Source organism: Pleurodeles waltl, chromosome 5, assembly GCF_031143425.1.
Source record: "Pleurodeles waltl isolate 20211129_DDA chromosome 5, aPleWal1.hap1.20221129, whole genome shotgun sequence".
Taxonomy (NCBI): Eukaryota; Metazoa; Chordata; class Amphibia; order Caudata; family Salamandridae; genus Pleurodeles; species Pleurodeles waltl.
Window position 1 is genome coordinate 405,219,695 of NC_090444.1, and position 16,398 is coordinate 405,236,092.

General features: G+C 47.8%; 1 protein-coding gene across 1 annotated transcript in view; it reads right to left on the reverse strand.

Moving 5' to 3' along the window:
• Positions 1 to 16,398, reverse strand: part of MCM8 (minichromosome maintenance 8 homologous recombination repair factor) — a 376,705-nt gene that overhangs the window by 203,721 nt on the left and 156,586 nt on the right. Inside the window, exon 11 of the mRNA XM_069234156.1 lies at positions 7,460 to 7,490. Coding sequence (XP_069090257.1) covers positions 7,460 to 7,490 — 31 coding nt within the window. The remainder of the gene's footprint in view (positions 1 to 7,459; positions 7,491 to 16,398) is intronic.

Here is a 16,398-nt window from a genome sequence, read left to right on the forward strand (position 1 = left end):
AGCCCAGAACTCCTCCTTTCTTAAAATAGATGTCACCCCTAGGGTAGGCCCTGGGTAGCCCATAGGGCAGGATGCCATGTAAGCAAAAGGCAGGGCATGTACCTTTAAGTTATTCATGTCCTATTAATGAAACTAAACTCATTTTTCATTACTGTGAGGCCTCCTCCTCTCATAGGTCAGAATTGAGAATTGCTTATAAAATCTTTAAGCTGTAATTCCTGATCTGAAAGGAGTAGCTGCATCATGTTTAGTACCATTGGAATGGTAATAATAAATTATTTTTACTGGTAAAGTCAGATTTATTATTACTATTTTAGAAATGCCACTTTTAGAAAGTAGACGTTTATCTGCACTCTGCCCAGTGTGCCTACAGCCTGTCTCCAATACGTGTCTGGCCTTGACTAGGTGACAGCTATGCTTGTGCAATTCTTTCAGACACCCACAACACAGGATTCTCAGCTACATCTGTGTTCATTGCATACTGATGGGTCTTCCTGGAGAGGATGTTGGGAAGGGCTCACACTTACATTTCAAAGGTTAGTGACTAGAGTCCCACTGGCAGTCTGGAGCCAAGGCTGATCTGAAAGGGGGACCTGTGTACTTCACAATAACTTTTGTAGTCACCTCCACACCAAAGGCACTTGTCAGTATAAATACTGTGTTTCTTGACCCAGCTCAGGTAGTACACTTCTGGACTTAAATGAAATTCTGCTGGAGTAAAGACTGCGGTGCTGCCAGAACTGCCACTCTGCCAAGACTGACTATTCCCAGGAACTGCTGCCCTGCCTTGTTGTGCTGCCATGCTGCCTGCTAATCTGCTAATCTCTGCCCTGCCAAGAACACCCCAGAGTGACTCCAAGGGCATGTAGGCTTTCCTCCTGTTCTCCTCGAGGTCTCAGGGACTTCAAAGACCTGGCTATCTACTTCTGATCGACCTCACGCCTGGAGGAGATTGCCTTGCAAGGTTCAGCACGCCTGCACTTCTGGGACTCCACTGCGTGTAGAGTGCTTCAACACTTTCTACTTCAGCGCTGCCATGCTTTCAACTTCACAGTGAGCACAGAGCTACCACCCTTGCTGTGCCGCTTCTCATCCTTGGTGCGCATGCTCATCATCACCAACCATCCCACTCCCATGAATGAACTTTTCTCTAACTTATTTGAGCCATCATTAATCTCAGAGGGGAGCTCCCTGTTAGTCGGAACAGACACCAGTTCCTCACGGGGAATATTTAGGCCAGGCCAATCCGGGACATTAATGAAAACGGGTGGGGTAGGGATTTTTAACCTACGGTACACAGAGCTCAAATTAGGGAGAGTATAATTTCGCCTATGTTGGTCTCCATGAGTCTCTGAGGGTACAGGCTTGGCGAGAATGATTAGAAATCTTCAATCAATCAATCATGTATTTGTACATTGAAAATTGTTCCGCGAGGGTATCCAGGCGCTGAGAGAGGTCTCATTTGAAAAGCCAGGTTTTGAGCCCTTTCTTGAATTCGGTCAGCGAAAAGGTGGTATGGAAGTGAAGGGGGTCGGTGTTCCCAGGCCTTGGCGGTGAGAAAAGAGCAGGAGCGTCCTCTGGTGCAGCACCAACGAGTGCGCAAGTGCCTGGTGTTCGGTGCTGAGGTTCCTGCTGGGGTGGTGGAATTGCAGTGCTGGTTCAGGTAGGTGGGTCCTTGGTCATGGAGGGAATTGTAGGTGTGGGTGAGGAGCTTGAAGTGGCATCGCTTCTGAACCGGAAGCCAGCGGAGGTCTTTCAGGTATTGAGAGATGTGGGCTCTCTTTGGCAGGTCGAGAGCAAGTCTGACGGCAGCATTCTGTATTGTTTGGAGCCTTTGCATGAGTTTGGTGGAGGTGCCTGCATAGAGTGCGTTGCCGTAGTTGAGCCGGATGGTAATGAGAGAGTGAGTAACTGTAATGTTTGCCAAAGATGAGAATTTCTGCCTTATCTGTGTTCAGGTTTAGGCAGTTGTCCTTCATCCACGCTGCGGTGCTCTTCATGCAGTTGTGGAAATTCTTCTTGGTTGAAGTTGGGTTGGCGGACAGCAATAGGCAAGCTGGGTATCGTCGGCGTAGATGATGTTGAAGCTGTGAGATCTCACGTCGGCGTGGGGCGTCATGTAGATGTTGAAGAGTGTGGGGCAGACGGATGAGCCCTGGGGAACACTGCAGACGTTATGCTTGGTATGTGACCTGAACTGGGGGGGAGTGGAATGGGTGGTAGACTTTCTGGGTGCATCCTGTGATGAAGGATGACATCGTCTGAAGCAGCAATCAGCACTGTCTGGGTGCTGTGGTTGGTTCTTAAACAAGATTGGGAGGAGTCTAGTATGTTGTGTTTCTCCAAGCGTTCATTGAGTTGGAGGTTGCAGTCCTTCCCCAGAACTTTGGCAGGGAACGGGAGCAAGGAGATGAGTCAGTAGTTTTGTAGTTCGTTGGAGTTTGCTGAGGGTTTCTTGAGGAGTGGTCTGACCTCAGCATGTTTCCAGGTGTCGGGAAAGGTGGCCATGGTAAGCGAAGCATTAATAATGGTGGAAAAATGGCAGATGATCTTGACTCTTCTGAGGTTGAAAAGATGGTGGGGGCGGGGGTCGGTGGAAGCTTCGGAGTGGATTGTGCTCATAAGGACAGTTGTGTCTTCTTCGCTGAGTTGTTTCCAGGCGTTGAGTGGGTGGTCAGTAGTAATGGTGATTGATTGGAAGCTGTATGTGTTGGAGGGTTGGGGGTTGAAGTCTTTAATTTCCTAGACTTGCATTTCATAATATGCTGTTTCTTTTTCCTTTATCCCTTTAACAGTTTTACTATGGGTCCCACAGGATCAACCAACGTCCATGGGGGAACCCTAGTAGCAGAAGCTGGAGAAGGGGTGACACTAGCGGGAAGGGGATAGAACTGGACACCACCAGAGGAGGCTACTTATTTTTTGTAAAGATCAGGTAAACAGGTAAAGCTTTACCAAATAGGTGGTCCAATAGTTCTTCCTGATCACATCTCTGAAATATCTATTTTAACATATACACAATATCCTACTCTGTTTTTTATTTGCTACTCCTTTCACTTTTTTTTGAGGAAGCTCTCCCACCTCACAGAGCTTACCTACCTGTGTGCCCATTTTTTTCAGCCCCCCACAAACTGAGCTATTGACTTGAGTAGCCGGCAAGTTCGACCCTTTTAACTTCTGGTCTTGCATATAACCCCAACTCGAGGTAGTAAGGTGATGAACCCCCAAAAGTATAGAGGACAGCACATGATCAGAAATGGAAACTGTTCTTTCCAGCAGAGATGGAATAGAAGACAAAACTTTCTCAATGCAGAACATAATTTCAGATGAAACCTTCCCATCACCCTCCCCACTACTGTCAGGCTGCTATGCAATTTCTTGCAGACCTTTAAACACAATACAATCACAATTGAATGCATTCACAGAGTTCAATGCCAATAAACAATTCAGAAGAACCAAGAAATGCCCTAAAGATGGGGTGCCACAATAAAGGGATGGCAGAGGAGAAGGGCAGCTGGGTGGGCACTGCGAGGCTTGACCCAACTCACCCCCTCCAGAGCGACAGGCAATGTTGAATATAGATCTCTCTGCAGGTTCTTATCACTTATAACACCAACGTCAGGAAGGGTATCGTCCTCAGACATAAAAGGGTCCTCAGCGTGATCCTCATGAGAGTTACCCCACCCCAGTCAGGCGAGTTCAACAAAATTGGATAAGTGTCTTGAATGCGCAGACTGATAAATCAACCTAGATGTCTTCGGAGACTTTTCAGGTATGAGTTCAGGGCAACTATTAGGCAAATGATGGACAAAGTAATAGGTGATATGGTGTCCAACACCACAGGGTCCAACTCTTGCAGCAGCTCCCCCATAGGCTGTGCCAGAATGATTGCACTGTTGGTTGGATTTTGGTGTTGCTGGAAAAGTTTGAGCAGCTTGCATTCCCTCACCCTTGTCAGAACATTGTGAGGGAGTAGGGTCCGAGAGAAGTCTGTCAACTTGGCCCTTTCCCATGGTTTGGACATTCCTTTCCCCTCTTTAGTGCTTGATAATGAAAACTTTGTGATGAGAAGATAAGACTTCAAGTAAGACAGACAGAAGTTCCTGCGACAAATACGTTTTTCCACTCTCAAAGGGTAATTAGAATCACCAATCAAATGTCTAGATCGAAGTTTCCTCACTGACATTTTTTACTCAGGAAAGGTGAACCGGACAACTATTGCCACAATCATCTGTTCATCCTCTGGGACATCTCTTGAGGCTTTTTGACACTTTGCCTCAGAAAATAAGGCAATTTCTTTGGCCGATATTACTGTTTCAACACATATAACCCCATGGCTCCTTTAGCAGCTTCCGATTCAAATACTTTGAAAGAGCAGGCCATTAGGATCCTGGGTGACACACCAGGCAGGTAGGGGCAAGACAGGGCCCAGGACCCAGGTGCAGTGAAGGGTATAAGGGCATAAAGGGCAAGAGACAAGGATGTAGGAGCACACCTAACCCACAAGCTGAACCCAGACCTATCCAGACCACTTCCGTAGGCACGGGGCTCAAACACAATATAGCAGTCACGAGACCACTGCTCCCTTAATTGCTCTACCTCGGTCACTCATTATGCCTCCTTACGCCTCCTTATGCTGCTCTTTATGCTGCCCATCTGCTTCAACCACTTCAGCTGCTCCTACTGCAATGCTGCTTTCCCAGGATTTAAACTGAACAAGATGAGCCAGGAGATAATGTTAACATTATTATTGACAGGGTCCTCACAAAGACCCCTCCTCTCTACTCGGAATCTTTTGAAAATCCTCCAAACCACTAAACCTTCTTGAGGCACTATGTTTTTATTCAAATGGGGACCAGTGGGGGTGGATGGGCTACATGAAGGAGCTTCTGAGTCCTTTAAACCTCCTGTCCTCCTATTCTCCTTAGACCTCCTAACCTCAGTGCCTCAAACTCCAGGTGACAATGAATGTTTACCACCAGGACTAAGATGCCACCAGAATCACCAGACTAACACAGCCGCTAGAACTACGGCTAGAACCATGGCCTGCCACCTGCTGCTCTTACTGATCTTGCAGCCTCTGGTACACATCCAGTAAAAAGAACTCCCAGATGGACTGGGGAGCCAGCAGCTGGGGAGTCAAGCGGTGAGAATGAAAATTGCGGCCAAGAGTTTCTGGAGGCTGAGTCCGGAGCAGTGACATGGCTCCCCTGGCAGTGTGGTGGAGGGATCTCAAACATGCGAAGTGCACAGATCCGGCAGCGGGGTCCTCCTCCCCCTTCTCGCTTTCACAAAAGAAGTTGCCAGAAGCCACCACCCAGCATGAGATCCTCGGGCAGAGGCAAGGCTCTACAGTGTGCCCAGCAGCTTGCTTCCTTCGCTCCGTTCTGCACCTCGATCCATGCTCCTAAGGTGCAGGATCAGGACTTAGGGATCAAGGATCGTGGAGCACAGGACTCACCTGCTCACTTCCCTAACCCATGCTTCCTCGCGGAAACTGGCATCTGACATCACCAACACCAATTGGACAGCTCTCGAATCATAATCAGGAAGAACAGCAGATGTCCGAAAGAAGGAGACCCATCCACGTAGGAACACAGGATGGGTGGCTGGGGTCACACAACTCGGAGCCATCCAAGTTCCTGTTCTCTCAGACTTACCGAAGTGAAGCCCACCTGGGAGCGCATTGCTCTTGACCAAGTGGGGTTGCCGAGAAGTCTAGGTCTTTTCAAGAGCACTGCGGTCAGATGGAGTTTCACCTGCATGTTGCTCTGCAGATTGCCTGTACCAGCGATCCCTTTGGCAACAGAAGGCGTCCTCACACTTTCGTATATGGGAATGGGAAACTACCAGTCCTTAAGCGCCCACCCGCTTAAGGACTGGTAGTTCCTAGTTGCATCTGGAACTGCAAATAAGGGCTCCGGCATCAACAACAAGGTGATGGATGGAATGCTTGGATGACTCTCAGCCATTGGCAATCGCTCTGGGTTGCATCCAAAGCCAGCATTTTTCATCATGCCATCTCAGTTTGAACCCTGCCAATTGCAAATCAGTCTTGAGTATACCCCAAACAGGAAGAGTCCAGCCTGAACTACTAGGCTAGGTCCTCCATGAAACAGAACATAAGCAACCCAGGACCCGTTTCGCCCTTATTCAGGCTCATCAGCTAAGTATAGCTTACTTCCAGTGGAACAGTGAGCACAGGGCCCATGTCAGCGTTAGGGCATCAAAAACAAGGTGATGGATGGAATGCTTGAATGAATCACAGCCACTGGCAGTCGTTCAGAGCCACATCCTAATCAATTGTGTTTTTGCTCACCATGCTACCACAGTTTTGACCTAGCCATATGCAAATGAGTCTTGACCGTGCTTAAAAAGGAACAGTCCAGCTAAACTGCCAGCCCAGGTCCTCCCGAATCAATCTCTGCCATTTGTAATTACTCTGGCTGCATTCCGGTCCATCTTTATTTTGCACACCATGCCACCTCAATTTAGACCCAGACATACGAAAATCAGTCTTGACCCTGCTCCAATTGGAACAGCCCTAACTGCCAGTCCAGGTTCTACAGGAACCTGAATGGAAGCCTGGCTGATGAGCACTAATATCGGTGAAACCGGTGCTGGGTTGCTTATCTTTGTCCCAGTTTGGTTGAGCTATTATTAAAAGAAAGAATTGCTCTTTGGTCTTAATAAAATATAATGATGAATGCTTTACCACTCTATGACATGATGAGAGCAAACATTATCCTTAAGAAAAACACTTGTGGGTTTAATTGTGTGACGCTCTCACTAATTCTCGATCAAACCAAAACACATTACATTTAGATAAAAAAGTATGGGTGAATGCACTAGAATAGACCTCCCAAGCCTCCTGGACATCTGTGAATGATGGTGCAAAATGTAGCAGTGAGCATCCAATCAATCCAATTAAAAATCAAGTACAAACAAAAATGGTTTCCCTACCAAAAAAGAAAGTTTCTTTCACTTTGTTATTAATAGTAGCAATTCAATGCTTCACACTTACCATATGGTACTACTGATTGATATTATTTTCCCTATCTTACGTGACCTTAACTGTAAACAATGCCGGCTAGCACTACTGTGTTTGCATTAGCTGAATTCTTTATCAATTTGCTGTAGTATTTTAAGTTTTTATGGCCAGAGATACGGTTTAAGAAAAATATGCTTGCGCAGTAATGATGTTAATCAATTTAAATGTTTTTACATTTAATGTTTTATGATCATGACAATTGTATTTACTTTTATGGATGTTTTTATGATAATTGAAAGAAGCTGACTGACTTAGTATATATCTATAACACAACTGTCTATCACGTGTTGAAACTCAATAAAATTTGTTGAGAAAAAAACTCTTTGGAGGGATGAAGGAAGGAAGCATATACCTCAATAAAATGTCATACATTTAGAATCTAAATATACAGGTAGAAAATATCCTTACCTCATGTCCATATATGGTTGGGCAAAGAGAGCTGCAATAACAAGAAATAGGTCATTCAAGCAATGTTTTTTTTTTAAATTAAGCTCTTAATTATTAAACAATGGTACAAAGAATTCTCATTATTACTTGAAAAAACTAAATACATTCACAATACAGGACCAACCATCAACTCTTTTAATAAAACATTATTGTCAGTGTTCTAAAGTTGTATGATAAAATCTGCTCTCTAATCTGCCAAATGGTTTGCAATTGCAGCATTTAGTTACTTTCTCTTCTTGCAGCATTGACCAATTTCACAAATCTAATTACAACAAATATATTGCCTTGAAATAAATCCCATTTAATATGAAATGGAGTATATGAAGGCACAGGTACTAATTTATAATCCTAGTTTAGCATTCTAGGAATCTTCACTTAAAATGAATCATAAACAGTGTAGAAATATATGTGGATGCATAGCTACAGTTAGGACAACGTTTCCATAGGAAATCTATTTTTTTTAGTTTGCTAATAACTTTGGAAGGTTTTGTGAAGAATTGTCAAATAGCCCCAAACAAAAGGCTCATCCACCTCAGCTTCTTCCTGGAAATTTGCAATGATCCTTCAAGTGAGGGCCGATAAAGTGGGTCCCAAAACACATTTCTCCATGCAATTCGTAAGAGGAAAATTGAACAGCAGTACAGCAAAAAAACAGAATTACGCCAAATTTGTTAGAAAGCTACACCCTGGTACAGAAAGCCTTTTGTGATTTGGTGTAAATCCGTTCAGCAGATTTTGAGAAATTAATGCTCAGAATTATTGTATGTTTCAAGCCTCGTAGGATCATGGAGTTGACAAATCTCAAAATAACATCTGATATGCTGCCATCACACCAATTAAGATGTGGTGGCAGGCATTTTAGGACTGCGGCCCTCATTATGAGTTTGGTGGTCTTTTGGCAAGACAGCTGGGCTGACGGCCGCCAGAGGACCACCAGTGATGGCAGTAAAGTGAGCACCGGATTAGGAGTCACAAACGGAAGATCGCCCAAATACTGCCACAAATCCTAAACCGCCAGGCCGACCAAGGGTGGGAGAGACCACCACCAGCACCGCCACGGCGACAACATCTTGCCCTCCACATTACGACCCACAAATCAGAACGGCGGTCACTGCACGGCAGAAAACCACTGGTGGTGAGAATCGCCACGGTCTAAAAATCACCTCCGCAAGGAACCCGACACCACATTGGACAGGATGAATACCCCACACCTGACACACATACACACACACCTAGTCACTGCACTATATGACTCACCCTCACAAACCCCCACAATCCTTTGCAACCACAACTACTAATAGAGACATCAAGGAACACACCAACAGAGGACTCTGCACGTCGATACCATAGACACCAACACACTTCCCACGCATCACACACCACACAACTTTACCAAGAACACTATACAAACATCGCCACTGCACACAAACACCAGATAGCACCAGCACACACAACCAAACATCCCCACCCAACCAAGCACCCTACACACACAACACACACTCCACCACAACACAACCACCATGTCTTGTCAGAAGCACCCACGTTTCACAGACGATGAGTTGAGGATCATGGTAGAAGAAATCATCAGGGTAGAGCCACAACTGTTTGGAGCTCAGGTCCAGCAAACCTCGAAAGCCAGGAAAATGGAGCTATGGCAGAACATTGTTGACAGGGTCAACTCAGTGGGCACCCAATCCACGCAGAAGGGAGGACATCAGGAAGAGGTGGAACGACCTACGGGGGAAGGTGCGATCCACGGCATCATGTCACCAGATTGCCATCAACAAGAGTGGCGGTGGGTCCCCACCTCCTCCCCCTGAGTTCACAGCGTGGGAGGAGAAGGTCTTGGACACCATGCAACCTGAGGGCCTGACTGGAATCATCGGAGGGCTTGACTCCGGTAAGTGAACAACACTCCCCAGGCACCAAGCACTCCTGTCCAGCATGCGTCCCCACCACCCACCACTCCCTAATCCACCCCATCTCACACTTCTGCACCCCCCAATCACCTCACTCCCCTCCCCTCAATGACAGCCCACCCCAATGCCACTATCCCCATACAGTCCGTCCCTAATGCACGGATACCAATCACAATGCTAAGCACCACATCTCCTACAATGCATCACTCCCTACACATCAAAAGATCACAGCCGCACTTCACAGTGGAACACCTACCCGGAAAACTATAGCACATGACACACCAACTGGATGCTTCAACTGCGTTCCAACACATGGCAATGACACCAATGCTATCCACTACCCTCAATGGAAAATGGACACAATGGCCCAATTCGTTACCCGCAAGCAATGTCTGTAGCGCTGCATCTGTCATTGCCATCACTGGGAAGCAAGTCAAGCTACTCCATGCATCAGATGATGAAACGAGCAAGTACATCACCACAACGTAACTCTCTCACTTTCCATCCACAGGCCCTGCTGCCACTGCCACCCAGCAGCAGATGCCAGAGACAGACAGCCCTCCTGGCAGCGGATGCCAGAGACAGACAGCCCTTCCCAGTGAAGGCCCCAGTGGATGTCTGGATATTCATGACTTGCCTGGCCCATCTGGGACAACTGGTGAGTCCACCACCACCAGCCCCACCCTGGACACATCGGAGTCTCCCACCCATGTGGCTACTACAGCACAGCCAACCCTTCATCCCCAAATCTGTGTCCCAGGGACAAGTCAATCAGCAGTGTGCCCCACAGTACAGGGACCAGATTCAAGGCCACACACCCACGACGATGAAGGTCCTGTGCAACTGAAGTGGACACACTGTGCCAAGGGAACAGGGGGCCAGGGGCAGTGGGAGGGCACCTGGGGCCCAAGGGATTGGGCACCCACACCTAACAACTGGCCAGGAGGCCATCTCCTAAGTCCTGGGAGCATTCCACCATTCACAGAACACTATGGGCCATATCGCAACTGTGCAGGAGAACCAGAGGCTGCAGAGGGAATACCACCAGGAGGCCACATAGCAGTGGCAGACCCTCAATACCACCATGGCCTCCATTGTAGGGGTGCTCAATGAACTGACCACCATCCTGTGTGCATTCACCACCCACCAGCAGGCCCCTTCCACTAGCCACATTCCAACAGAGCCACCCACTTCTGAGGCTGCTAGCGGAATGGAGGCCCTGCCAGAGGACCCGTAGACCACCAGCACCCCTCCCCCTGTAGCTAAGGAACCACCACACAAGCGAGGACGTCCATCCAGCCATCCTTCAGGACCTGATGCCAAGTTCAAGACTACTGCCAGGAAGTGACCCTCTCCTGAACATTCTCCCTTGTCTGCCACTGACACAACCTGTTGACCATCCACTGTCATGTCTACTTTTTCCCATGGCCCCTTGGATATTGGACCTGGACTACCTATAGCTGGGCCAACTACTCTGATGATTTTACCCACCATGACATCACCCACTGCACTGGTGAATCACATTAAACTCTTTTGAGCACAGCTACTGCCTACGTGTCTTTATTGTAATAAGTACGATTTTCTGTTGTAAAACACGTCATTACAGTCAACCCACTGTCCTGCAAAAGTCAGTGAGATAGACAGAAGGGGGAGCAATATGCAGTAAGAACGATAGTAGAGCAGACATATTCTGGCTATGTGTCAAGGGAGCCAACAGGCAAGATAGGAACCAGAGATGCACCACACGAATGCCCTGCAAATAGACCAAGACAGGGACAACTATCACAATAGGAGTCAATGTTGGCCACTCAACACACATGCAGTACAATGTCAAAATCCCTAGTATGATTTGGCAGGTGGAATCTCAAACCATATGCCCATGTCAGATCCACATTTCCTAGACATCCATACCCAATGGTCCTTCCTTCACAGCTGACACAACTCAACTTAAGGTATGTTCCACAGTCAGTAACAGTTAGGTTACACATTTTCCCATTGTGGACTGTGAGGATAAGTAGCAACACTGATGACACCACTATGTTTGGCACTACAATTGCAGTTGGCATAGCAGTACAGGGAACACAGAACATGGACAATGAATTGCTTAAGTGATGCAACACAACAGCAGAGTGAAAACAACATTGACACTTGAACAGTAACACCTCCTCTGAAGAGCAATATGCCCCCTGCAACAAACCCACCCAGAGGGAGCGCTGCATTCAACACCTCTACTGATGACAGACACCAGGTGGAGCTATGTCACAAGGCAGACAGGAATACAGGTCACAGACAAAAGCTTACACATACCTGTTTCTCATGGGAAGTATTGTTGAATTAACTCTGCTCTAGAGTCAGCTACATCCTCATCATCTTCCTCCTCGTCACTCACTATGTCACTGGTCCAGCTGCCACATCCAGCAATAGGACGTGAGGTCTCGGGGCCAGATTGTGTAGCATGCATTAGGCAAAAACGATCTGGCAGACTTTAAGTGGTTTGCAGAGTAGGGCACCTGCGGAGAAGTGTCAATACTGGAATCTGGCCTTCAGCAGCCCAAAGGTCCTCTTAATGACAAGCCTCGTCCTGCCGTGGGCCTCACTGATACGGTTTTCAGCATCTGTAGTTGGATATCTCACAGGTGTCAGCAGCCAAGGAAGGTTAGGGTAGCCAGAGTCACCTGTGTGCACAAAGGTTGGACCCATCTCAATACCGGTAGAGACACAGGGAAGATTGTGAAGAGAGGTGAGATTACAGGGCAACACATACTACTGAATACATGTAGCCAGGCCGGTCCCTCTGTAGTTCTGCCATCATGTGTGGGACATTGCTGTCTGGCAGAATGAATGAGTCATGCACAGAACCAGGGAACTTGGCCGTAACCTGGGAGATATATTGGTCAGCGAGACACACTACCTGGACATTAAAGGACTTGTTCATTTATCCCGGGTGGAACCAAGGCATTGTGGGTGCCATCTGTGGCACATGAGGCGCATGTGCCAAATCGTAGAAGGCAGCTTTAACAGTGGCCAAATCCGCACATTGGGGGAACCTGATGTAGAAGGGCAGATGTTTGAGCAAAGCACACAGTACATCCTCCAACACATTACTGAACATCAGCTGTGACATCGCTGCTGTCAATCCCACTAGAATCTAAAACAACCCTTAGGCAACGATGTGGAGAACTGACAACACCTGTACTGTGGGAGGGATGGCATAGGGATGACGTTATGGCAGGCAGCAGATCCGGCTCCAACTAATTACACAGCTCCATGATGGTCTGACGGTTCAGACGATATGTCTGTATGACGTGTCTCTCTTCTAGGGTAGCAAGGTCGACTAGGGCTGGTACCCAGGCGCATGTCTCATTATCACCATTCCACCATATCTGGGAATAGGAGAGAGGAGAAGTCAAAAGCCGATGTACTCAATGTGTGGACATAGTAAATTTATGCAGTAGTCAAATATCATCCATGGCTCACCTAAAATTCAACTACTAATCACTAATTATTATATGTAAAATGGCAGCCGCCTGTCTTGTATGCACAGGAGAGATGGAAGTAACCTCATTCCGCAGGAGTTAGTCGTCATGGCGGTAGCTGCTCCTAACCACCGTGCATCTCCCCACTGGATAACATTGTTGCCTATGGGGGACTGGGGTCAATGGTGATCACAGCCGGCGGTGACGGGTATGTATGAGGTGGATGTGACCGCCATTTACTATGGCATACCTCACTTGACTCCTGACACTCGTGCAAGCAAGACCTCCACTGCGTGTGTTACAGTGTTCTGACTCTGGAAGCCAATATGCCACGCCCTGCAGGAGATAGGGTCCCAGCCTTCACCCAGGAGGAGCTGCAGAAGCTTGTGGACTGGGACCTACCCCTCTATGGACAGTTGTATGGGGCACCAGAGCAGCAGGTGAGTCTTATGTCACTGTCCTGTCTGACAGTGATGTGTGTGAGGATGAAAGGCGTTGGGACGAGGCAGACGAAGTGGATGCATGAAGATGGATGAGGAGTCTGAGCGTTAGTGGCGTGACATGAGTGTGGTCATGGAGATGTGTCTGATGTGTGATGTCCACTGCTGTCCCTGTGATGCCACTCTACATGAATTTGTCCTTATGTTTGTGTCACCCATGCAAGTCAGCGCCCATCAGAAAAAGGGGATTTGGTGTGCCATTGCCAAGGAAGTGTGGACCCTGGGGTTCCATAACCGGCGGAGCACCCACTGCAGAAATCGGTGGGAGGACCTGAGACGATCGGCATGTAAGACTGCGGAAGCCCAGCTGGGGACGTCCTCCCAGTGAGGAAGGGGTGCCTGTTGGACGCTGACAAACCCCTAATGGCCCGGATTTTGGCAGTGGCTTACCCTGAGGTGGATGGGCGCTTGAGGGCAGCACAGCAGCCACATGGGGGTAAGTACTCACTCACTCACTCACTCCTTGATAAAGTAATGCTTGCATGCCTTTGGGTTGACTACTGGTGGGAAGATGTAGTGTAGGTCACTGGTAGATGCTCGTCGACTATGGGTATCAGCCACCCTTACAGGATTGGTTTCAAAGATGTGTGCCCATTCCATGCAGACAGTGACTTATGAGGGCATTTACTTCCAATTTGGGATTTGTGTGGTCACCCGCGACAAAGTTTAAGAGCCCAGCTCCTACCATCAGTATCAGTACACTTGAGGTGTCAGGGCATTGCCATCAGTATTAGCCTACCACTGTGACAGAGGTAATTAGTGAGTTCTCAATCCGCTGCAATGTACTGTATGTGTATATAGGCACTGTGGGTCCAGATGTCACTGTGCTATTTGTCAATGGATTAGTGGGCATGCTACCTACCCGTTCAGGATTCTGTTGAGTCAGGAGTGCAGGATATGTCTCCATAAACAACCATGAGAATGTGCCAATCACTGGGCAAGTGTGACTGGTATGACCCTCATCCAGTACATGAGTGCTATTGTTCCACCATCAGCAGTTTACATCAGCACATTACAGGATCGATGACAACATCTTCGGATTCCTCCTCCGATGGATGCTCCGGGTCGGTGGCAGACCCATCTGGGACCATGCCAGTACCATCCTTGTCCGCCACCCCCCTTATCAGTACCGCCTCCCTGTAGCTCCCCACCCAGTTGGCCGTGCCCGCTCACCCAGGAGGGTGGGCATCTCCTTTGACGCTGGCACCTCCGCCCCTGCCGCAGTCAGCCCTGCTGCCCTCAATGAGGAGGCTATTGACCTCCTGAGGTCCATCTCTGTGGGGCAGTCAACCGTTGTGAATGCCATCCAGGGACTGGCATCACAAATGTGGCAGTCCAATGCCTACCTGGAAGGCGTTCATGGTGCCCTGGCTGCCCTGCAGAGATCCTTTCAGGCTCTGGCCTACTCATTGATGGCAGCCAGTGTCCCTTCTTCTCCCGTCCCCCCTCCAACTACCTGTTTCCAATCCCACAGCCCTCTCCCCTCACCCATCCACTGCACACTTTCATATCAACATGCATCCACATCAACAGACACGGTTCACAAGGACAAACACAAGCACCACAAAAGACACTACCACCATTCACACACACAACAGACACATGCACACACAACAACATCCACTCCCTACACAGACTCTCCCACCACCTCCCTCCTCACAGACACTACACCACTCATACCTGCAGTCACCATATCATCACTCCCAGATCCTGCCACAAGTGTCCTCCTTCCCAGTGTCACCACAACAGCAGACCCCCCATCCATGTCCCCCATACACTACTTGGGCACAACTGTCAACACCCCCACGTGCAGCACATCCACCCTACCTGCAGACACCACCACAACATACATTCACACATCCACCCTGCCATCTCCCTGCATCTCCTCCCTCCATCTCCCACTACACCTAAACGCCCACACTCACCCACCCAACAGTCACACAGCACACTCATGGCATCCACGCTCGCACCTGCACCGAAGGTCTACTCCACCGGGTCCACGGCGGTGCGACTGCCACTTCCACCGCTGCAGTCCTCAGACCGCCAGACTCCTAATGAGGGCCTCAGTGCCCAGTCCTGTAAAAACACGTTAAGGGGGTAAGGTAGGAATACATTATCCCCAAAGCCCCGCAGATGGCCAGGTGGAGGGGGGTCCAAAAGAATCCCCTGGGCCAAAAACATATTTATAACAACAACAACAAAAATGCTGGCTCCTGCCCTTTTTTAAATCTGAGGACCCTGGGCTGGGCTACGGTCCGGAGGAGGGAATTCAACATGTTTACTTTTTTTTGGGAGGGGGCACACCTTGTCAAGGCCCCAGAGGTTACAATGGGTCTTCCAGGAGGTTTTATGGGGTCTTTATCACCATGGGAAAAAAGCACAAAGAAGGAACTTTCAGAAATGTGGACAACTGGAAAATTCTGGCATTTTCTTGGATCATTTCTGTCCCCATTATGTTACAGGTTTGTGATCTTTCTGCAATTAACAGCACTGACGTCCTACATAGAAAACATTATATACAGTGCGAAGAGTCTTATATCATGATTATTTTAGATGTATGTTCAATTTATACTTGTACTGAACAAGAAATGGGTGTTTATGCTTGTATCTACTACTTTTGCAGCAGACTAATTTTTTATTTTGATCACACTAACATGATATGAAAAATGACAACGTTTTGTCTTGAACAAAATATGTTTCTATTTGAAGACAACCCTCTACTGTGAAAGTGCCAGTACTGTGATGCGCACCTGCTTCGCAATTTTTTTTTAGATTGGTGGGAGCAGCGGTGATCTGGACAGATGCCAATGAGCAACATACCAAAGGTATTGCTATTTTGATCAGATATATCAATGATCTTTTCTTAATTTGGGATGGGAGTACTAACGTGGCTTTGGAGTTCTTTGACACCTTAAAACATAATGATCTAAATCTGAAATTCACATATAAAATGAGTAATGATCACAGTGAACATTTGGATATAGCAATACACGTAGAGGACAAAG